The sequence below is a fragment of the Halichoeres trimaculatus genome, unplaced genomic scaffold (genome assembly GCF_033239565.1).
Source record: "Halichoeres trimaculatus isolate MK-OKI-2021-1 unplaced genomic scaffold, fHalTri1.1 fHalTri1_scaffold_1, whole genome shotgun sequence".
Classification (NCBI taxonomy): Eukaryota; Metazoa; Chordata; class Actinopteri; order Labriformes; family Labridae; genus Halichoeres; species Halichoeres trimaculatus.
In genome coordinates, this window is record NW_027437179.1 from 8,740,277 (window position 1) to 8,764,099 (window position 23,823).

General features: G+C 40.7%; 1 protein-coding gene across 1 annotated transcript; it reads left to right on the top strand.

Annotated features, from left to right (window-relative positions):
• Positions 1–1,307: 1,307 nt before the first annotated feature.
• On the top strand, positions 1,308–23,634 carry elk4 (ETS transcription factor ELK4). Its single transcript, XM_074675116.1, has 6 exons — positions 1,308–1,512; positions 11,593–11,807; positions 14,613–15,368; positions 15,457–15,696; positions 18,596–18,715; positions 19,423–23,634. The coding sequence occupies exons 2-6, from the start codon at positions 11,601–11,603 to the stop codon at positions 19,519–19,521; spliced, it is 1,422 nt and encodes a 473-aa protein (XP_074531217.1). The 5' UTR covers positions 1,308–1,512; positions 11,593–11,600; the 3' UTR covers positions 19,522–23,634.
• The last annotated feature ends 189 nt before the right edge of the window (positions 23,635–23,823 follow it).

Sequence of the window (23,823 nt, forward strand, 5' to 3'; positions counted from 1 at the left end):
TTATTTAATGTCCTAGGTCCTTATTCAATAGCTGGGTAATTTAGGAAGGGGAAACCCATAGTTGCCTTGTATAATAATCCATAAATCTGTCTCCCTGAATGATCTTCGTGATGTAACACTGACGATTGAGACTGTGTTTCAAAGTCAGCAACTGTAATTTACTCAGCAGCAGCAAACATTCACTGCAGGAAGCACTAATACAGAAAGAAGCCAGAGGATAAAGTTGTATGCCTAATAAGGATTCTGCAGCCTACTGAACTATGAATGATTTTTTGGGGTTACTGAGTTATAATGCAAATTCCCATCAAATGAATCTCTGGGGGGACTGATTCTATGTGTGTGGTGTCTTGGTAAAAACTGGTGTTCTTTTTACCAGCCCAATACATGATGAGATAACCAGAAAAATATATATCTCTAATGAAGAAAAGAGAAATGCATTGTGGTGACACACTAGGCTGCTTTAGCCACACACCTTTTGATTTCATTCCTTTCATAACTGTGGCTAATTATTCACAGGTGCCTACACGATAACCACACAATGCCCTCGCTCAAGGTGCTACACTGATGTAATGCACTCCCTTATATGGGAAAGGAATCAAATTATTTAACAGGCTATTCATTTGTCTTTTAAGTTCCTGAGCTGCAAATTTACATGAGAAAACCAACAACATGTCTCTTTTTAGAAAACCAAGTGGTGCAAAGATTTCTCCTCTTCCTAAGTTAGATGTCAAATCAACTGGCTACACATTACCAACTCGAGGCTAATTTTCAAAAAAACAATCATTAGTCGTACAAGTTAGTGTCATTCTATCAATATGCATTTTAATTTAAGGGGATTTTGTAAAAGTGTAGTCAAGTAATTGAATTTTAAACACAACACACAACAACTGACACAAGAGAGGAAGTGATCTCAGCACGACCTAGTGATACATTTACGGGCTTTCGGAAAAAAACGGAAATATAACTGCTTTGCACAAACAAGCAAACAGGTGCGCACTAAATATGCTATCAGGCCCTTGTTTGGGGGTGTATCAGCTAGTAACACTGCGAATAGTATATCAATCTTTGATGTTATATTAAAAAAAACATGATGCCATTGCTTTATTTGTATTGCAGTTATTGTTTTTTTGTATGGCAAGAATAATTAAGAAAAAACATCTGGGTTACTATCGATAATTTTTTTTTTTTTTTGAAGTGGTGCATGACACCTGGGTACAAACAGCCGATTTCGAACAAAATCCGCTTTTTGCTCAGTTCGAATCAAAGCACCTACCGCCGTGAGTTCTTGATGAACGAGGTACAGTGAATGCAACATTTTTTTCTTCTCGTAAGGAAATATCGCCCGTGAGAGCTAAAGAGAGTTTAATGCATTTAATATTATTGAACTCTCACGACATTTATCATGAAACTTATTTTCTAAATCATGGCAGAATAGAAACATTTCCAATGATGTTTTGGGATCATTTCGACGCGGCGCGACGACTCAGAAATTCAGCGGGCTCTACAAGCGAGGTAATGTTAGCTGACATGCTAACGGAGCTAGCTTACAGCTATCCTTCAGTTAGCAAACAACCGTAAATAAAATTATTCATTTTACTCTGTGGCTGATTTCAGGCGAGTATTCAAGAGGTTTAGCAGATGAGAGTGATACTAGGAGTTTGAGCTGTGGGGGGATAACTAGTTGTGTGGGTTGAAAGGTATCGAAACTAACGTTGATCATCAACAAGTGGTCTTTTATTTTGCTCTGTGTGGGTGCCTGGCTCTGTGACAGTGGAAACCAGTCTCTCCAGTCAGAGCACATCAGAAACCCATGTTAAACTGCTGATTTGTTCTGGCCATGGTTATAGCAGTGCTTCGTAGATAACATTCGCTGTTAATGTAGGATGTTACATAACGTTCATCTGTTATCTTTTTCTCTGGCAACAGTTCTGATGCTGTCCTATTTTTACCCGCTTTAATAATGACAGTTTGGGGCAGATTGTGTGTGTGAGGGGGGTGTGTCTTCATTCCAGCAGGTCTGGATGAATCTGGCAGATTTACCCGTATCTATAAGGAGCTTACACAAAGAGAGACACACACACATTCTCATACACACTAACAGAAACCAACGTGGAGGGCAGTGTGCAGACAGATCTGTTTATCTGCTGACAGCAATCTCTTGTATGGTATCTCAGTTGTCTGGTCATGCTTGATATTTGGTGTGTGTGCAACATTTCCACACTCATAAGTATAATGTTGCATATGAACAGTTTTTTCACAAGTTAATCTATGTAGGAAATGTTGTATTTGCTGAAAAGAGTGTTGTCAGACTCAGATCTTTTGGTTGCCTTTTATCAAAAGATCCTTTGTTTGGCATTCTCGCATTCATCCACACAAAATCTCACAGGACTTTGTAGTTTAATTGTTAGTTTATGAGTCACATAAACTCTGATTGAAACTATAATTTAATAAAAATAAGGTTTTTTTTTTAAATTGCAATATGCAACTTTAACCCCTGACATATTTTCCCCATATCGCTCCCTAATGGAGAACATGTTCCTTGATCAGAAGCAGAGTTTTCTGATGTTTACGCAGCACGTAACACTGGAGAAAACTGACCACTGATCATCTGGTATCAATAGACACCTGAGAGACAGGTGAGGTTTGGTTTCATAAGTCTGTGATGATGGAACAAGTTTGTTTGAGCACACGTACTGACTGATTTTCTAAGATGCCACTAAAAGAAACAGTTAACAAAAAGAGCCTTCCCATCACAGACTGAATAAAACATGGACGTAGTCACCGTGATGTCACCTGTTTGTTCCTGATACTGAAATGAAGCCGATCTGTGGACACAGCCACAGAGGATATGATGCGGTCTTTGAGCTTCCTTTCCTACAGCTACAGGGCGCCCATCAGTTGAGCTGAGTTGTGCCTCTGATTGGGCAATCAGATGATCCTAGTATCAACTAAACTGCTAAGTTAAAAAAAAAATCATCCCCCCTCATACAGTGTTTAGCAAATGTGAAATCAGTGTTTTAGACCCAAGCTGTTTTTTTGAACCGGGCTGTAAATGTGTTTCTAATGCCAGGAGGCCTGTCACGATAACAAATTTTGCTAGACGATAATTTTCCAAAATATTATTGCCGATAAATGATATTATTGTCAATTTTATTTTGATTTTTTCCCCATTTTTTCATTGATGTCATTATGATAAATGGGATAATAAAGTGAGTACACCATATCAAAAGCAAGAAACTTTAATTTCTTAAGAGTATTTAACTGTAATTAAAAGGTCAGGATCTTTTAAATGAAATAAATCAAACAAAAAATATAATAAATTTAACAAACGAAAAAGAGAAAAAAAAATACAATGAAAATGAAATGGACTCTCTTTTAGAAAAAAAATACATGTCAATGAAAATAATTAATACTAATCAAAAACAATGAAACATAGACCCTGTCTCTAAAGAAAAAAACGAAACTCCCCCAAAAAACAACAACAATAAAAACTAGCCTAAATAAAAGGGAGTTTATACAGTTCCTGAATTGTTTGTAACATGTACTTTTTCCCAGTCAATCCGTACTGTCTGTCAAACATTTTGAACATTTCTGGCTTTCAACCGTATTGAAGGGCTGCATTTCTTTGGCAATGTAGCTGTCTTTGAGCGCTCACCATTTGGCGCTTTTATTTCTATTTACTTTGCCGACCAAAAGCCTCAGTAAGAGCGGATTGTCAAAGAACAAGGCTCCGCTGCACCTCCCCTTCTTCTTCGTCGCCACTATTTTCAAACAAATGCAACATATCAGCTCGTTGGTGTTCATGAGCTCACACTTTGTTCATTCTGATAAAAAACAAAATATTCCCACACTGGGACTGTGGCAGGCGGCTTAAGAACCGTATCTTTTGTGCCATCACTCATATAAGCGTGTGTTTCCTCCTTACCCCTCAGGACGCTCGCTTCAGCTCTCTCTGTGTGTACGCGAGAGCAGCCCCTTCTTCACCCCAAAGATCGCATTTTTGACAGATGCTCACTCTGCTACCCGCTATAGAACCTATGCATTCCGATGTTAGGAAAGATAGACGTAGTGAGCCATCTTCTCATTCAGCTTCTTTAGTCGAAAGAGAGGAGGAAAGCAAACATGCATGCACGTGTCAGTTTATCGAGGCTGGCAAACTTACCGAGGATGTTTTTATTTATCGTTCGGTTAATTGATTTATTGATTATTGTGACAGGCCTATATGTCAGTGAAGTCTGTTGTTTTGGCATGGTGTGTACAAGCTTTCTGTTCTTTCTACAACCAGACTCCAGCAGCTCCTGGTCATTTTTACAAATTCAAATGTGACTCTCTATGGAAAAAACTTGGACAACCCTGTGGTACAGATATGTGAGGTGAAAGCAGTCTTAATTTTCTATACATTATAAGATGATTTATATCAAATGATATCCATAAACGCTTTTAGAAATGATTAACCACCTTTTTGTTTGAGAAAACTGTGTTAACATTAAGAAAAGAAAAAAAAAAGACGATAGTGAGTGATTGAAAAAAATCAGGCTTTTATCCGTCTTCACAACCTTTCCCAAAACTGTCTCAAAACACATTTTTATATGTTTGTTTATGTTTGTTGACAGACTCAGTTCCAGGACAAATAGCGAGCGTTAAAAAACAAACATGAAAAAACAACTTGATGTACTGTCTGACTACATACCAAACAACAAGTGATAAAGAAGAGTTTCTGTCCTGCAAATCCAGTGTTATCTCTTTTAGCTGCTGTGCCAAGCTGGGTGTATCAGCACACAGAACACACACACACACACACACACACACACACACACACACACACACACACACACACACACACACACACACACACACACACACACACACACTCACACAAGTATGCAGAGGGAGCAAGAGAAACAAAAGTGCCAAAATGTAGGTTATGCAGGAAAGAAGCTGAAACATTTGTTCCCCAGGTCGTGTTGGCACCAAGAGAAAGTTAACACTTGTTATCAGACTCCTGTTACCGTGAGCTCACGTCACCATGATCGATGTTGATCTTTTAACAGCCTCAGCTCGTCCAGACAGGGGGAGAGGAGGGCAGTAGGCTGACTTAAGGCGCTTACACACTACTACCTCAGGGCGGGATATTTACGTCCCTGTAAGTCGTCGTGTGTAGTCTGTAGTGTCTGATGAATGGAGGCAGCGTGGCGCTCAAAGATGTTTCACGTTTGATCCTCCCTCACGTGGACTAACAGAGGTGTAATGAAGGAAAGAAGGAGGTGATGTGTAACCTCAGAGGTGGCAGGTGCTATCTGTGTGTGTGTGTGTGTGTGTGTGTGTGTGTGACACACTTCTGTAACCAGTAGCGTGTAATCACACACTGGGACTCAAATTTTATGCCAACTTAGTGAGAAAACACAAGAGAGATAATGATAATGACAGCAGGACTCGGCGTACGAGGCCTCAGTCAACAGGCCCCTTCAGTACATTAATCAGCCAGCTGATTGTGAAACTGAGTAAACTCCTGGAAAAAGGGAATTTAAAATGTCTCCTTTCATAACCCTGAAGAAATCAAACCGTTTCAGGAAAAGAGTTTCTTTTGGACTCTGCAAATTTCTATGGGGAGTAGGTTTCCTCTTTTTTCATCTCCCAGACAATTGCAGGCTGTCAGGATGCAGAGAGACAGCAGGAGAAGGAGCGCTGCATCTGTTCTGAAAGCAGGGCTTTGCCGCTGTTTTCAATGAGACATTGTTCCTCACAGCACGAGCCCTCTCATCCATCCACCCTGTGTGTTTATCTGCAGGTAGCTCCTTTTCTAGACAAGTGCAAACCTGACGATGTGCTCCAAAGTCAGACCAATGTGGACAAAGGCCTCCTGGATCAACTCCATATGTGCTCTGAGTGAACGGATCTCAGCACGCACAGATGTGTGTTTAAACCTTTAGTTAAAGCGTACCACCCCATCGTTGAGAACTGAGGCTTAAGACAGGTGCATACAGGAAATCATGGAAAATATAGGATCAGATAACAGTCAAGTGAAGTATAAGATGTTTTATTATTGAAAAACTTGACTTATTCCTAATCACAGATGGGGTGACAAAGGAGAGGTGGATAATGATGAACATGATCTAATATATAAAGGAGACCCGTGTGACCCTTTTAAAGATGTGCCTACGGCCTCAGAGAGAGATACTGCTTAAGCTAAAATCGACTTTCTTAACCATGTAAGCAGAGGGTGTGTGTTGACCTTGCCGTGATGCTGCATTGTTAAGGTGCTTCTGTAACATCAAACATGTGGAGAACAGTTACCTTTCTTTCTTCCACTCCTTTCTACTGAGGAAGGGTATTTTTTTTACTCAGGTTAGCCACGTTAAAGATGCTTTGAGGAGGATCTATTTTAATTGGACTGCCTCGCCACCTTCTGGCCTGGAGTCAGACACACTATTATAAAGATTTGACTTTTTAACCAGGCGCGTGTTTCCTTTGGAACACATTTTCTTTGTTCAAGACAACTCTTATGACAAGGCAAAGTATTTATCAGTACAGTTATGTAGCGCTGTTGTTTGAAACGTGACAACAAGCAAACGTAAGTTTGTACCGTGCGTCAGTAGCCGGCTATATATAACTACTAGCTGCCTGGTGCTAAGTATGTATGTATGTATGTATGTATGCGTAGGCTAACGTGTCAACAAGCAAACTGACAGTTTGTACAGTATTTTATTAGCCAGCCATATGTAGTGCTAGTGACAGCCTGGTGCTCTGAGATGTGTTTGTAATGTGTAACCAGTGGCGGACTGGGACTGAAAAACAGCCCTGGGCTTTAACTCGACCCAGCCCATAACAACGTGACCCCTCAACCCCGATATTGGTGGATACCGATATTAATCCGATACGATATCAACATTAAACATGCATACTTTTATTACTTATTTTGTAGTATGTCTGTCATGTTAGAAAAGGCTTGATTAAGTGATATTATTCAAACAAAGAACAGTAGTCAGCAACAGTAGGTATGAGCAAAAACTGACCCATTTATTATTAACCAATGGATAACAGAAACTGCTTATATCAGGGATTTTAGATGCATTCCGATACGATACCGATATTTTTTTTTTTTGCTGATATCGGACCGATAGCCGATATCAATATCAGACTGGGACACCTCTACCGGCCGTGGCTGTCGGTCATTGAAAGGCCGGTTCAGCCCGACGAAGGTCGGTGCTGCAGGTCTGTCAACAGCCGGTTCTGCCTGACAATGGCCGCTGGCCCTGTGTGTAACGTTAGTGAATCCTGGTCACGTCCTGCCAGTCATCTACCAAGCAGAGCTAACATAACCTCACTCTTCATTTTATTGATAGACTCTCAGGTTTGAACAGACCACTGCAGAATAACTGCTGACTGTGGGTTGAAATGGACATTAGCACAAAGAGCTTAACCTTTACCTGGTGCTCTATCTCTCTCCTGTTTATCTTTCTTCTGCTCTTCTGTCCTTTTTCTGTCTGACAGTTAGGCTCCAGTGTCCACCATCACTACAAAATTAATCACAGAAATTGTTTCCAGCAGACAAAAACACAGATCTCTCTTCTCTCAACTAAACTTTGTCAGCTGGCGTGGTGTTGTCATAGAGACTTGGACATGCCGTAAATCAATCCAGTCCTGCTCAACCCGATCGGCTCGCTACCAAGTGACTATGAAGTAGCATTTTGAAATAACCCATATTGGCGCTGATAATCTCATTTTGAAGTGTACATTAAGATCAGGCATATATGTAGAAGGGAGTTTTTTTCAAGATCACTTTCAAACTCCTCACAGCCCCTTTAAGTTTAAGAAAGTGGAGCTGTTTCCTTAAAGTTCACTGGTTTATGGGAGATGAGCATGAAGAAGGATTCCCTGCTCAGAGCTTTGTTTTAATAATATCACCTGGTTTCTCTTGAAAGGAATAAAGCTAACAAAGAAGTATTGTACAGTCATCAAAACTATGAATAAGTTAAATAAAAAACACAATTTGTTCATCCAAAAATAGGAATATAACTTATAGCTCTCAGTAAATCAAATCAGAAATAAAGTAAAGACTAACCAGACTAAAAAACTAAAACAAAAGGCAGCTCACCGCTGAAATACTCAGTCCAGCTCCATTTTTCTCATGGCCTGTGTCTTACTATCTCTCAAGCTCTTCTCACTCCAGTGGCAAAAAGAGGTACGGGAGAGTCAGGGGAGAAGGGGGGGATTTTCCACAACAGGATCCTGAGAATAAAGTTATGATATAAGAAGTCAAATTTTGTCATTTTCCAAGTTGTAAATCCAGGTTATGAAGGGCTGCCAACTGTAGGAAGCTGGAACATGGCTGCTGAGTACTTCACAACTTGCTCTGCTTTCCTTGTTTTTATGCAGGAGGCTGTTTTAGCAGATGCTATGATCTCTTCTAATCCAGGCAAACTAAAGACTGATGAGTATATCCTCAAAGTCTCTTTTTTTCCCTTCCGTACCATCAGTTTTAGATAAAAGTTATGATATAAGAGCACAAAAAGACAATATCTGCTACTATTAGACTGGGCAACTAGTCAGTACGTTTACATACAGACTATGAGCTTAGTCAGAACATGATTGGACTATTGAAATTCATGTAAACCGCTTAGTGGGACTAAGAACAGACTGAGCATAGCTCGATACCGCAGGAGTCGGCAGTCAGCGCAAGCAACTTTCACCCAGGAGACAAAGTTGATGATCATGATGCATGGGGTTGCTGTGCTCCAACACAACAAACACCATGACACATACATGAAAACATAGAGAGCTACAGCTGCATCCATCTCGGCCATTGTTGTTGGAATGCTGTTTCCTCTTAGGGTGAACAGAAACTGCAGCTTCACTTACCAGAATAGGACACAGCGTATAGTTTATGTACCAAGGACAGACATCTGGTGACCTACATAAAAGGATGTGTACAAAAAAACTCTCATATCATTATTCAGAGTGTGCACGCAGTGATCATGCATGCAGTCTGTTACTTATTCCCCTCCTGAGATAAACCTCTGATCAGAACACATCCCTACACTCACACAAGAAACGAAATACAGTGTCACAACAAAAGTGTATTAATTTTTTAGCATGGATACAGCATTTAAACCAACACTCCTCTCTTAAAAAATCTGCTTTCTCAGTTTGTCTCCTCAACCAGCCCCATGATCATTCATCACTTATCTCTGTGAGGGCTTGGTTCATTTTCCATTGCATATGTTGTTACGCCACTCTTTGAAGGCCAGATGTGAGCAAGATGTTTGGCCTTGACGGGGACTAATAAAAATCCAGCTCACAGTGCTACAGTTTATATGTTTCCTTGAAAGAAGTCATATGAACTTTTAATGAGGTGTTATTTCAGTATTATAGAAAGTGGCCGACTCAGGGTCTTGATCTAGCATTAGCAGCGACCTTAGAAAAGTAATTTGTCTCTGTCACCTTCACCTTGAGAGCCTGTCATCGTCTCTGGTTTACCAGGAAATAAAGAAGGTGGAGGTTTTCCTGAAGCTCCTGACTTCATGTCATAGGAAGCGTTTGACTTCATCCATATGTAACATCTCAGGAAGTGGCTCCACTGGATGCATGCTGGTTTTATCACACTGGAATATGGAAACCATTTGGGAACCTGGAATAAAGGAACCATAAGATGATTTTTACCAAACAGTGCACCTGAAGCTGTTGAACAGTCCCTTAAGGTGCCGTCACACTGAACGTTTGAACCATAGACTACTCAAGCATGATTGGAGAGAGTACGGCCAGCAGTCACACTACTCCAATGTGAAGGGATAGGTACCTTTCACTTTTGAAACGATATGGTACCAATGCCCGGTACCTGGCAATCGATACTGGTACTCAACGGTACCAATTTTCGGTACTTTTGTGTGTTAATGTGGTAAAAAATATCAATTTGTCTAATAATAAAATATATTTTTTTTCAATTTAACATATTTATCATTCAATATTTAAACTTGGAATGCTGTGTTCATGTACAGCATGGAAAACCGCCTACTCTTCCACTCCCTCAAAGTCACAAGGATGCATTCAGGTAACTAAACATGGTACCTTTTGACTTTACTTTACATGAGTCGGTACATGGTGATTTTGTCAGAATTCGGTCGGTACCCAAAAAAGTACCTGCTTTGGTACCCAACCCTAATGTCATTGTGAAGCGTCTGTTTACATGAAGCGCAATCTCATCAGTCAGCACAATGAGGAGTGGATTTTCACTCCGGTCCCACCCCACTCCCACAGAAACAAATCCCATCCCTTCCCAATCCTGGGCCAGAGTAAAAAACAAATCCTGTCCCATCCCACTCCTAGTAAAAAGACTCCCACTCCTGTACCACTCCCATTTTCCCCTTCTTTTAATTTCTAGGCAATACATTGAATTTGATTTGATTTTCTCCACATTTTTTTCTAGATTACTGTTGGCTTCTGGGAAGTGTAGTTCTTTACACTTGCGTTAGAGTTCAGGCTTATTGGAAATAAACTACAAAATGGCGGTGGATGTCATATATTATGTTTTATCTTCCTGATTAGATTCCGCTTCCGTCAACTTTTTATCCTGTACCGTCCCAATTCCATAATAGTGAAGTTGACTCCCAAACCCACAGGAATCCCATGGGAATCCCGTGTTCTGCAGGATTCTTGAAAAAATGTCAGCCAACGAACAGGACTCCAGGGTTAAAGCGTGGTCAAGCATAGTACAGTTTGCCAGTCTGACTGTGTCCTTAATCATTGGCTAAATAACTGTTTGTATTTAATTAGATTGGATTTTTTTGTGAAATCTACTCCTTTACATCAGCAACCTTATGTTGTTCCTGTTGACTGCTTTCTATGCAAACACTCAGTATGTTTACATGCAGCTTTAGAAATCGGACTATGAACTTAGTCAGAACATAACTGGACTAATGGAATTCATGTAAACAGCTTAGTCAAATAGAAACTGGACTAAGCATAGCTCGCTCAATGCACATAGATAGCGTGACTGCTATCCAGCAATGGTTGGATTCAGCAGGACTTGGCATGTCTCGGTATGCCTCAGCGTTCAGCTGGACAAGGAAGTAGATGACTACGCTCAGTCTGTGGCTCTGACACAAAAACAAACACCATGGCACATACTGACATAAAAACAGAGAGCTCCAGCTGCATCCATCTGGACTATCGTTGTTAGAATGTTGTTTTTTCTCTTCGGGTGGACTGAAACTGATTTGATATGCCTGCAGGCTCGCTTATCAAAACAGGACACAGTGCCACTTATCAAGGGTAAGTGATTAGTTCTGAGCCAGAAGTCCAGTTCTCTTTTCTGCATGGAAATGCACACAAGACTAGACCCCCTGCTGTGGCTTTACAATCAAGCTATGGTCTTAGACGGGCTGCTGCATGCATGTAAATGTACTGACTGTGTGTTTGAACATGGGTGGGTGTATAAAACAACAGATAAATGATGCTTTTTCGTGTTTTATTTGTGTCGTGTTGGAATAATCTGGATTTCCTCAACAGGCTCACACCAATACACTCAGGGAACCCCAAAATCTTCTGTCATTTTTTGATAATCAGACTGTTTTTCTTATCTTCTGTTTTATTCAGTGAGAGACATGGACAACTCTGTCACCCTGTGGCAGTTTCTTCTCCAGCTCCTAGTGGATCCCAGTAATGAGCAGCTGATCTGCTGGACCAATGAGGAGGGCGAATTCAAACTGCTGCAGGCAGAGGAGGTGGCCCGGCTGTGGGGAGCCCGCAAGAACAAGCCCAACATGAACTACGACAAACTCAGCAGGGCTCTGAGATACTACTACGACAAGGTAAAGTCAGCCTGACCTGCTGACTGTCACTGTGTTTCAAGCCTCAGCTGTGTTATGTGTGGTCGTACTTTTTACACATCACCACAGGAGCAAATCTGGATTGGCTGACTGATTCCTGCTTATGTTTTATGATTTTCACACGAGTTGCTGCCTCTGAAGGAAACCAGATCGGACACATTCCCTAAATACTCTCACTATCTTTAACTCCTTTGCCTGTCAAGCCGAACCAGCACTGTAAGCATGTGTTGCTCCTCTGCTGTGTCAAACTTTGAAACAATTTCAGCCTTTCATTCATCTTCAAATGTCAGATGTTAGCCTCCGAGGGTACACTGATGTCAGTGTATGGTTGGTCTGAAATGACCCCTGACTGGTGGATTCACCACAGCGTGGTGGATAGACTGGAGCTTTAATTAACGTCTTATGTTTCTGCTGCCCGTTGCTCTTTCATTAGACAGTCGTAGAATTTCCAGACCCCTCAAGCTGCTGGAAAAATGGTTAAGATCTTTATTAGTTTTCACTATCAAAACAGAGCTTCTCATTAAACTGGCTGCAGGAAATAGTTCAACACCCAAATCCTGCAAGAAACTTTATTTTATTTCATTTTAACTGTAACATTTTGTTCATTATGCTGCTACTTCATGCAGATTTTTGACCAATTCTCTCAAATTTTGACAGTTATATACATGTAGCACAAAAAGTAAGGACTTTTGTGTTTGCTTTATTATTTCTTTGTCGTTACAAAACTTCTTATTTTAAATCTATACCAAACATAGATGTGTGAGATGAGCAGCAGAGCCCTGCCAATGCCAAACAGCTTTTTCTGCCGTTGTCTCTTGCTTTAAACTTCTGATATAGTGATGAAAAACCAGGTATTTTCATTGTACCGAATCATTAGAATCAGTAGAGTAAAGTGATTTGTTTAAAAGATTCAGTCACCGAATCGTTTAGTACTCTGCAGCTCTAAGCTGAAACACGGCCAAATGTTGAGCTCTACTTGCCATCAGTCTGAGAACGGCAGCTGGTGAATAATGAGCCAATGAGCTGAGAATATAGTGATTTAAAGCTACATTTTGAAAGCTGCCAAAACAATAATTTCCCTGACTGTTCTTTTTATTACGGTCAGTGTGTAAATCATTTACTTACTGTGTGGCTGAAAGGAGGGGAGAGATTCAGAGGCAAAGCTGCCGTTCAGTGCGTTCAGTCACTAAACAACAGTCGATGAGTGATTTGGTACGTGCACACGAAGGGAAACGCATATTTTTTATATGTTTACGCCTGTATTCCACACATAACCACAACTTTACATCACTAAAAACAATGTTTTCTGGAAACTCTGGCCAAGGTGAAGATTTTGAAAAAACTCTGGTTTCATGGTTTCGTGTAGACGCCAGTAAACTGAGATTTTGGTTCTCAAGTGTCACTTATTCTGATTGGCTGGCACGGGCTTTACATCTGGAAAACACTACCAGATATGGGTTTGGCATGCCTTGAGCCACTCTTATCAGCGGATTTACCCCCTGCATGTGGATGTGGATGGAAGTATTTTTAAAAACGAACAAGGGGAGGATTTTTTTTTTAAATGCCCGGGTATGTGTGGACACGGCCTCAGTAAACGATATTTAGTACATGATCAAATGTGAAAGTGATCAGCAGAGTGAAATTAAGTTTGTATAAGATGTGTGCAGACTAAAAGCACATACATTTTGTGTTTTTGGTCAAGTAAAATATGGCCCCGTCTGAGTGCAGAGGAAACCGGCAGAGGAGCAGGGAGGGGGTGTTTAGTGCATGCGCTCTGGGCTTCTGCTGCACAAAAACACTGCTGTAGGGGTAATTTCTGCCCTAAACCTTGTGATAGGACCCAACTTGTTCCATCCCGGAGTATCACTTTAAGTGAGCCAAACTGTACCGATCTAAACCAGACTGCTTGGTGGAAACAAGGCTTAAAGCTGGCAAACTTTAAAATGAACTTTACAAAAGTTAAACATTTCAGAAATTGGTTTTCTTCTGAAAGTTTCTCTTTGAATTACTAAACTGGTAAATAAACAACAACCCCTGCTGTTTTCCTTTTACTGAAGCAGTGAAGTCAAGTTACTGTTTGACATCATATTTTTTCTTTATTATCTCGTCGTTAAACCCTGAAATCAGTCTACCATGAATGTTACGGCCCTACGAGTTTATGGTTGTATCCGTGCATAATTGACATTCAGCAGTTCTCATTTTTTGCAACAATGTGTTGTTTCAGATGGCAGAACAGATCTTTGGTCATTTCCTCCCTGTGATGTTTTTTAGTTGAGCTGTGTGTTTTCAATAATAAACCACATGTACTCGGCATAGAATTACAATTAAAGCCATGAGGCAGTTGATACACACCTTGGGGGCTGTCTTCTTCAAACCACAGAGAGCACCAGCACAATAAACACAAGTTAATTGCTCCTCAGGATGGTCAAAGTCCTGCTCAGAGACGAGCAGTGAGGGGGTTGCTGTCAGTCACCCACTCTGGCTGTGGTTAGACAGAACGCAGCCTGACCCTGTGGGCGATCTGGGCAGGGCTGCTCTGGTATGTTTGGCAGCAGCTTTACAGGCTGTTTGGTGCAGACAGGAAAGACAGAGCTGTCCCACGCACAGGGCTCTGCTGTGGTCTCACTCTTCTATTTTTTCTTTGTTAGAGGCAGAAAGAAACATCTTGTTTCTTCTCACGCTGTCTGCAGGCTGTCTTTGTACTGAGAATTTAACTCTGACTGGTTTAATGCTGCAAGAACAAACAAATCTAACAGATCTTCTTCTTCTCTCTTGTGTTTTTTTCAGAACATCATAAAGAAAGTGAACGGTCAGAAGTTTGTCTATCGATTTGTTTCATATCCTGACATCCTGAAGGGAGATGTTGCCACTCGAACAGAGGCCGGGGATGTTGTTGCTCGCGGCGTCTCTTCCCTGTCAAAGAGAGGAGACGGCATCCAGCAGGAGGATGACTGTGGCACCAAGCTGGGAGGAAGCACAGCACCTCTGGGCTCCAGCATCAAGCAGTCAAATCGGAACGACTACATCCACTCCGGCCTTTACACCTCCTTCACCCTCAACTCGCTGCAGAATGGGCGACAGCTCTTCAAATCCATCAAGATCGAAAACCCGGCAGAAAAGATGGCCGACAGAAGAAGCGTCGCAGCCACGGCTCGGAACCAGGAGCAGCCGCCTCAGCAACAACAGCCGGCTTCTTCGCCATCCGTCATCAAGTTTGGAAACCTCCCTCCAAAGCCAGCACCAGCAGCAGCACCTCCTCCTCCTCAGGCTGTAATGGAGCCCACGCTGATCCCAAGCCACTTGGATCATCTGCAAGCACAGTCCACGAGGGCTGAGGACGTCGCCACACACTCCTCCCTGCCCTCCCAGTCCATCTACTCGTTCGAGCAGATCCGTCCATCCGAACCAGCATTCAGCCTCCCAGACCTCACCTCAGCCAGCCCGTCTCCAAGCCTCGTGCCTGACTCCGCCCAGGAGCTGGTGATCGACAGCGACATTGAGTCTGGATCATCTCAGCCTGCAGACTCCCAGACACTGGAGAAAGTGAGAAAATATTCAAACTTCTTTCAGTGCGGGCTAAAAAACACCCTGAACCTTTTCTTTAACCCCTCTTTGGTTTTTTTCCCACCAGGTGGACGACTGCATCGGTCTGTCAGTGGAGGAGACCAGCTTGGTGGACACTGAAACCAGCTCATCTTCAGTGAGCAGCTGTACCACGCTCAGCACTCAGAGCTCAGGAAAGACACGCAAGCCCCCCAAAATCCTCCAGATCAGCCCCCCGACTCTGCTTGTCACTGCGTCTGACTTCTCCCCCATGAACCTCTGCAGCCCCTCCCTACCTACTGCCTCTCTCACACCAGCAATGCTGCAGGTAAGCATGGACCCCCTCAGTTTATTTATGGAAAACAGAAAGGTCAAAACTGGGACTTTCATAATGAAACATTGATGTCAGGAATATGTAACAATAATGCAGACACTGTGTGAATCAATTGTATCTCGTTCTGGCCGACATTCACATCTTCTCATAACCTTTTCAGTTTGTGTTGATAATATTTCATCTTTGGCTTTTTATTTTTGCTGTAACACCATAAAGCGCTTACATGTATGAAATTATATCACAAATTAAACCACAGCTGTAGTCACTGATCCTCACCAGCAGGTAGCAGCAGTGCAGCAGATATCTGTAATGCCCAACTGTTGGGTCTAGTTTTGGTGTTTGCAGACCACATGTTTGTTCTTCTTGCCACAATTTCAGAGCCCATTAGATTTACTCTTTCAGTCTCAGTTGTTTTGGTTCAGTCTCTTACTGAGGGGCTGGCTCAGATCTGGTGTCAATAAGCTCAGTTGTGAATGTGTTCCTTTGAGTTTTGAATGTATTCATTGTTGTTTCATTATGTCCTTCAATTATGACTAAATGTAATGATTTGCTGCTATGTGATTGGCTGATGAGATGTTTGTGTAAAGGAGCAGAAAAACAGGTGTTCCTTATAAAGAGGCAGGTGAGTGTATGTCAACAACAAAATACTGATAGAAATGTTAAATCATCAACATTAAACTTGAAATTTTCTAAAGGATCAAAGAAGATTTATTTAAAAATTAACTGTGAAATGACATTTCAACCTGATAAGATACTTTAAGGAGCTGATTTCTCAGTTTCTGCATTGGGTTGGACAGGACATAATTGATTATAGCACGTTGAACTCTCTATAACAACACCACTCCAGCTGATGAAGTTAAGTAGTGAGAAGAGAGATCTGTTTTTCTCTGCTAAAAATTATTTCTATGATTAATTTTGTAGTGATGGTGGACACTGGAGCTTAACTGTCGGACAGAAAAAGGACAGAGGAGCAGAATAAAGAGAAACAGGAGAGTGATACAGCCTGAGCTAAAAGCTTGAACACAAGCTAAAGTCTAAAACTGGGCCAAGATGTTTGGTGGTCTTTCCGTACTTGTGAGCCTATCAGTAAAATGGAGAGTGAGGTTACGTTAGCTGTGCTCGATGAGGTTGGAGTTGGTAGATGAGCTCTGGAAGGACATAACCAGGATTCACTAACATTACAAGTTACAGACGCGTCTCAGAGCACTGGGCTGTGAGTAGCACTCAGTATTGCTGGTTACTCATTTAGATTATTATTATTAGCTAGGCGCTACCCAAGTAGCTGCCTGTTGCAGCAGCTCTCTCGTCTTTATCCGTTTCTTGTAATTTTATTGTCTCTTTTTCGTCATCTTTGTATTTGGAGTGGATCATCTCTTTGTATGGTTCATTGTCGGTCACGGACACCAAACTTTTTGTGGCTTCGGCGATATTTTTTACTACTTTTCTCCTGTGTTTGTCTGGAGATCCTACATGTAACCATGGCTGCATTGTTTACATGCAAAATTGCTGTTAGCAGCCTGTAGCATGTCAATGCTAACTAGTGTAGGGCTTGATGATTTCCCTCGAGCTGAGGAGGAGGAGGTGAGGACGAGGTGCTGGTTCTCGGATGTGAGCTGGGAGGTGACGACGTGGACCTTTCCTTCCATCCATTGTTGTTGGGAACGTGGGATCTAGCCCCGGGGGATGGATGAGCTAGCTGTGCTAACCCAGTGGCATCGTGCTGTTCACGGACGTGGCTGACGGAGCTGACATCTGACACCGGCGCCGCATTGGAGGAGCTTCGCCTGCTGTGAGCAGACAGGATCCAGGAGACAGAGACTGAACAGACTGCTGGGGAGGCTCAGTCCTGGACCCTGTGGAGGTGGAGACTGGCTGGGCTAGAGAGTGGTGGACAAGTGGTGGACGGGATGTCGTCATCTAATTTCTTATGGACCTTTTTGCACTTTCTATACTCTTTCTTACTTTTGTTTTCTTAAATGCTGCGGTGACTCCTGAATTTCCCCTCGGGGATAAATAAAGTATTTTCTATTTCTATTTCTATTTCTACTAAATTACGGTACAAACTTCAAATAGTTTGCTTGTTGTCTTGTTTCTAACAACAGTGCTACGTGATGATAAATACCTTACCTTGTCACAGCAGTGTGTGTGCGATTCAGAACAAAGGTGTCGCTGCAGTCCACTTCAAACAGATAGTCGTCACAGTCTCTTTAACCCTTTAAGCCTGACCCATCAAAAAATAGCCAAAAAAGTCTTATTTTTTGGAATGTATATGTTTATTGACCCTTTTAACAAAACTCGCAAAAAATAGTGCTGTATCATTTTGTTTGTGATATAATATGCATCACATTTGATAAATTTGGCAGATTTGACAACTTTTTTACTAAAGTTTTAAGGAAATATGTATTCTTTTAATGCAGAAATGACTTTTTTTAAAAGAGTATTAACTTAGATTTAATTCCCACTGCAGCTTCTAGAAAATTTGTTTTCCAGAAAAAAAGTGTATGGATGATTTCATTAGAGCAGCCTTTTTTGAAAAGGGACAAAATACAACTTCAGCTGCCTGAAGCGCTATGATAATCCTCAAGGGGGAATAATAGTTTTTTTATCATCTATGAACAGATTTTTAAGGAAACAATTTATAATGTTATTGAGATAGAGGTCTCTGAAACTTGTGTTTCAAATGTGATATATTTGATAATATAGGGTGAAGAATCAGAGATGGTTGTAAAAGACTTTAAATATGACTGTGGCGTCATAATGCTGAGTTTTCTCTCTACTTGCTGTCAAAGCCTTAGTTTCTGTTTGGCTGAAAATCCAGCACATATCTGCTGCTGTTGTTTTGCTTGAGCTCAGCTTCAGTAACACTGAGTCTTGTTTGTTTTTCTTCCTCTAGACTCCCACTCTGTTGCTTACTCCAAGCCCACTGCTGTCCAACATCCACTTCTGGAGCACGCTCAGTCCAGTGGCTCCTCTCAGCCCAGCCACACGACGCCAGGGAGCCCACCTGTTCCAGGTTAGTCTGACTGTACACTGCAAAAACTGAAATCTTATCAAGTGTTTTTGTCTCAATTTCAGTAGAAAAATTCCTTTTTCGACTCAATATGAGCCAAATTCACATGACCAATCCAGAAAAATGTCTTGTTTAAAGTTATTTAAGGACAAAAAAGAGGTCTGAATTGCTCGTAACCAGTAAAAAAAATCTGCCAATGGAACAAGAGAAAAGTTACTTGTATTAAGACATTTTAGTGTCAAGGAAATTTTCAAGCAATTTTTTCTTGTTCCATTGGCAGATTTTTTTACTGGTTACAAGCGATTCAAACCTCATTTTTGTACTCTGATAACTTGAAACAAGACATTTTTCTGGATTGATAAGTTAAAAGTGGCTCATATCGAGTATAATAAGGTGATTTTTACTTGAAAAAAAGATAAAAACACTTGATAAGATTTCAGTTTTTTGCAGTGTAGCAGTGTTAACACTGTTTCTGCTCTCGTCTTGTAAATTTTTGTCTCTTTATAGTTGTTTAAGGCCTCACCAGACAGAGTTTTTTTTATACCTTGTTTCTGCTCTGAATCAGTTTGTTACCTGGATTAATGTGAAACATTCAGTCACTGAGAACTTGTGACTTGGAGAAAGGATGAGTGAAATATTCTTTTAAAGAAAGCTGCATCTCTTCTGTTTGGCGCCTGTAGCATGTAAATGTTCACTGTGCTCTGTTTCAGTTCCCATCAGTCCTCACTCCTCAGTTCCAGATCCCTGTTCACAGCCTGGATGGGACCAACACACCAGGACCCATTTCCCCAGACCCTCAGAAGACATAGATGATCTCAACAACGTCACTATGTTTGGACCCAAACCAGCCACATCCTGTCCCTGCTGCTGCTCCATCTCCTGCTCTCACATCCGGAACTTTAATGTGGGAGCTCTGTTCCTTCTGTTCCTCATCGTTCCAGCGCCTCAGAGCGTCCTCAGAGCGTCCTCAGCCCACATCACAGTTTGTTTCACAGCGTTTGAACCCCACAGATGCTGTCTTGCACTTGTACACATTGGTGCCATCTTTCCTCGTGCCCCTCGTGGATTTTTTTCCTCTGGCGTTCTGGGATCCTCAGCCACAACAATTGAACTGAGGGAAGAATTTCCATGGCAACAGTGGCTGCATGGGAATCAGGCCATCAGCAGCGACAATCTGCTTCTTACTTGGACACAGAGCAGTGATACAGCAGATATTTGACTCTTTTCTTCTGTGGACTGTCCTTCTCGTCTCGTGTGCCAGTGAAGCTGCCAAAAAGACTCATTTTGTGAACACTCTCTAACCTCTGCTGAGTGATTCTGTTCCCTTTCAAGCTTTTTGTCCTTAACTCTTCTTGAAGGGTAGTGCTTTAACCTGATAGTGTTGCGACTCTTGTTCTCTTTAGCCCAACTCTTGCCTGCCTAAGTGTGCAATGTTTGCTGCTCTGAACTGTTGGCTCAGCGTTGCCATATCCAGTGAGACTTTGAGCGCAACGTGGCCGTGATCTGAGTTGCATCAGAAGTCTGGATACAGTTTGTTAAAAATGGGGGTGTCAGCGAGCTCTGGTCAGCCTCCAGTCAGTAAACGAAGCCATAATCCTTTCTGTGCATGGACTCTGCAAACAGAGTGCGCCCATAATGCCTTTTAAAATCAACTTTAGATTGTTAGACAGCAATCATGCGAAGTACACTCATCACAATTCACTCAAATTGGCAACGTGTATGGTTTGCTTGTTTTGAAAATACACTTTTTTAGCAGAAAGCTAATAAAAATGATTCATATCTTAGATATTGGGCTGGAGTCAAAGGTGACAAAATCTGCCTGCCAGCGTTTTAAAGCCTACAAATGACTGTATCGCATTGTTAATGGCATAGGTCCTGTTTTACTCATCAGACACAAGAGAGGTATCTTGTGTCTTTACTCAAATGTAAAAAGATTATACCAATCTAAAATGTACAGAAGAGGATGAGGGCCACTGGAAAGAAAAAAAAAATTAATCACTTGTTTTTCTTATGAAAAATAAATAAATAAATTCTGACTTTTCTCTCATAGCTCTGAGATTAAAGTTAGAATTCTGAGAAATAAATCAGAATTTTAACTTTAATCTCAGAACTCTGAGAAAAGTCAGAATTCTGACTTTAATCTCTGAAATTTGAGGAAAACAAAGTTGGAATTCTGACTTTGGTCCCAGAAGTCTAAAAAAAAAAAGAGTCAGAATTCTGATTTCAATTTCTGAATTCTGCTTTTTAATCAGAATTCTGAGATTTTGACTTAAATCTGAGAAATCTGATCGAAATCTCATAATTCTGGCTTTTATTTAGAATTCTGACATCAGTCTTAAAATTTTGTTTACAATGTTAAAATTCTGACTTCAATCTTAGGGATGTGACTGTAATCTCAGAATTCTGTTTTTTAGTAATTGAAAAAAATTTGCCTTTTAGGGCCCTAATCCTCTTCCGTAAAAGTGGGACATAATAGTTCCTTTAAAACAAAATCTTGTCATAATCTGAAAGATTTTACAAAAGCCTGCTCTGTTTTTTTTGTTGGCTGAAGATGTAAAGTTGCAGCATGAGAGCAGTTATGAAATATAATGGGATGGGAGCGTTAACCTTTAACCTCCTCCCAGCAACAGTCGGCTTGATTTGATCAACAGTCCATCCAAAGCTCCTGTATCATTAAAGCACCTGCAAACTGTAAAAGGTCTCAAACACTGCAACAACTGAAATCTAAGCAACTGTCTGTGTTATTTTTAATAAAATAGTTTTTTGGACTTAATATGAGCCACATTCACCAAACCAGCCCAGATAAATGTCTTCATAAAAGTTAAAAACAAAAATGAGGTCTGATCTGCTTGTAAGGAGTGAAACAAATCGGCCAACAGGTTAAGAAAAAGTTTGTGTATTGCAATTCAGAGCTCATTTTTGTCCTTTGATATCTTGAAATAAGACGTGTGTCTGGACTTGTCAGGTGAACATGGCTCACATCAAGTATAACAAGTTTTACAAAAAATTAATACAAACACTTGCTTCGATTTCAGTTTTTGTGAACCTGTTAAGAAAACCAGCCATTCGAGGTTCTCACCTGTTTTGCAAAGTAACTTTGAAGCCATAAGTCTGAGACACAGACTCAAGAGGTTGATTCTATGCTGTTCAAAATGGAAATACTGCATCACACATGTTTACACGATGCTTGGATAGATCACGTTTTAAGTGTTTCTTAACCCAAGTGTCCCTTTCTAACCCAGGGATGGATGGAAAGAAAATCTTGAATGGAGAAGTGCACGCCCTTTTTCTAAAAAAAATTTCCTTTCACTCTCACACGGTTTCCCCTGCAGCCCAGCATAGCGGTTTATACGGTGCCTTACCACATACAAACCCACATTTCTTTCACAATATCTGACAAGACTTCTATTTCTAAACGTTAGCTCAGTACAAAAACGTTTACAGATGCATTCTTGTTTGTTTGTTTGTTTGTATGCTAAATGTTTGCGTAGACCAAACCGTAACGCAGTAAGTTTGGAGCAGATCCTCAGAGGGACGTTTAGTCAGCTCAGACGCTCTGCCATGTTTGTATCAGAGGATCTTAAATGTGCTGCACTGTCCTTCATGATGCATAACTGTACATACACATATCTAACTCGGCCATGCATCTTTCTAACCTGCTTATTAATGTTTGTAAAAACAAGTTTACTCAGAAAGTATATAATTATATATATATATATATATATATATATATATGAAACCTGTCTATTATTTTTGTGTAATCTCCCTTTTTTTCCTGTAATACCAATAGAATTTTTAGATTAATTTCTATTTTTGTAACAGCCAGATATTTAGATGGGTTCTCTGACGTTCTGTTCTCTCCGTGCATGTGTTTCTTTACGTTCTTCTCCTCTCGTGTATTTGGGAGCTGTGGCCCCGGCGTGGCATTGGCCGTTTTTTTTTCTGTTGTTTTTTTAGGAATCAAAGCCTTAAGGGGAGAAATCTAAATCTATGTTTTGTACGTAAAGTGTTTTGATATGGTATTGATATTGTACATGCAGATGTTGTGATGGGACGTTTGCACTTACACTGTCGGGGGTTCCTGTAGTATTGGATTGTGTCGCTTTTCTAAGACGCAGAGTTCTTCTATGAGATGTTGTTTAACGTTTGCTTATTGAGAAATGTATTTTTTTCCCCAAAGGGAGGATTAAATGATGCACTTGGTGTTTTATACAGCAAATTTTAACTTTTTCAACATGAACTGAAATATTTAAAATGATCAGGCACTACCATACAATATTTATTTGCTTGAATTCATCACGGAGCCCAATTGAATTGGTTGTTTATATTGCATTTTTGCAGTAGCTTTGATAAAAAACAAAGGGAAGATACTAACCTTTAAATCCTTTATCGATTTAAGCCCCTGTGAGGGATTTTTAGCAGGTCGTGAAACAAAACAAAACTGATTCACAAAAGCAAAAATAAAACCATCATCAGTAAAACGCACAATTTCTACATCACATTTTCAATTTCTTCTTATCTTTTTATTCCAACATTTTTTTCTGCAAAAAATCACATTGTGATACATTCTCTGTCAGCAAAGTGATCAAATATACATTTTGGCCCACAGAGGGCGCCAAAACCAGCGGAAGCTAAAAGTTACTTACAGCAGCTTTAAGTTTTTCTTCATTTGTATCTTTGGATGTTTTTCCTTCAACTTTCCCCCAAACGGAAGGTCCTGTTTGTAAAAGAAATGATGTTCCTGCTTTGTTCTGTCCAGTTTCAGTTTGTTCCATGTTTTTTAAACTGTTTACAAGCTACTTGTCTTAAGTGGCCCATTAATGTTTGAGAGGTGTAGAGGAAATGTTTATAAAAGGATGGGAAAGGTGAGACCAATAATAAAGACCTCTAACCACAGCTCCATGTTCTGCCTTCACATAATCTGTGATTTATACCCAACATATCCTTCCCAGCTTCATTTAATCCCAGCTGAAGCACTCACACAGATGTTTGTAAATCATATTTTAAGGTTCATTTACATTCACACAGAAAAATTAGTAGTTCATCATTAAAGTGCTGCAGCAGAGGTATCGAGGTTACCGAGCCAAAAAAAACCCAGAAAAAAACAATTC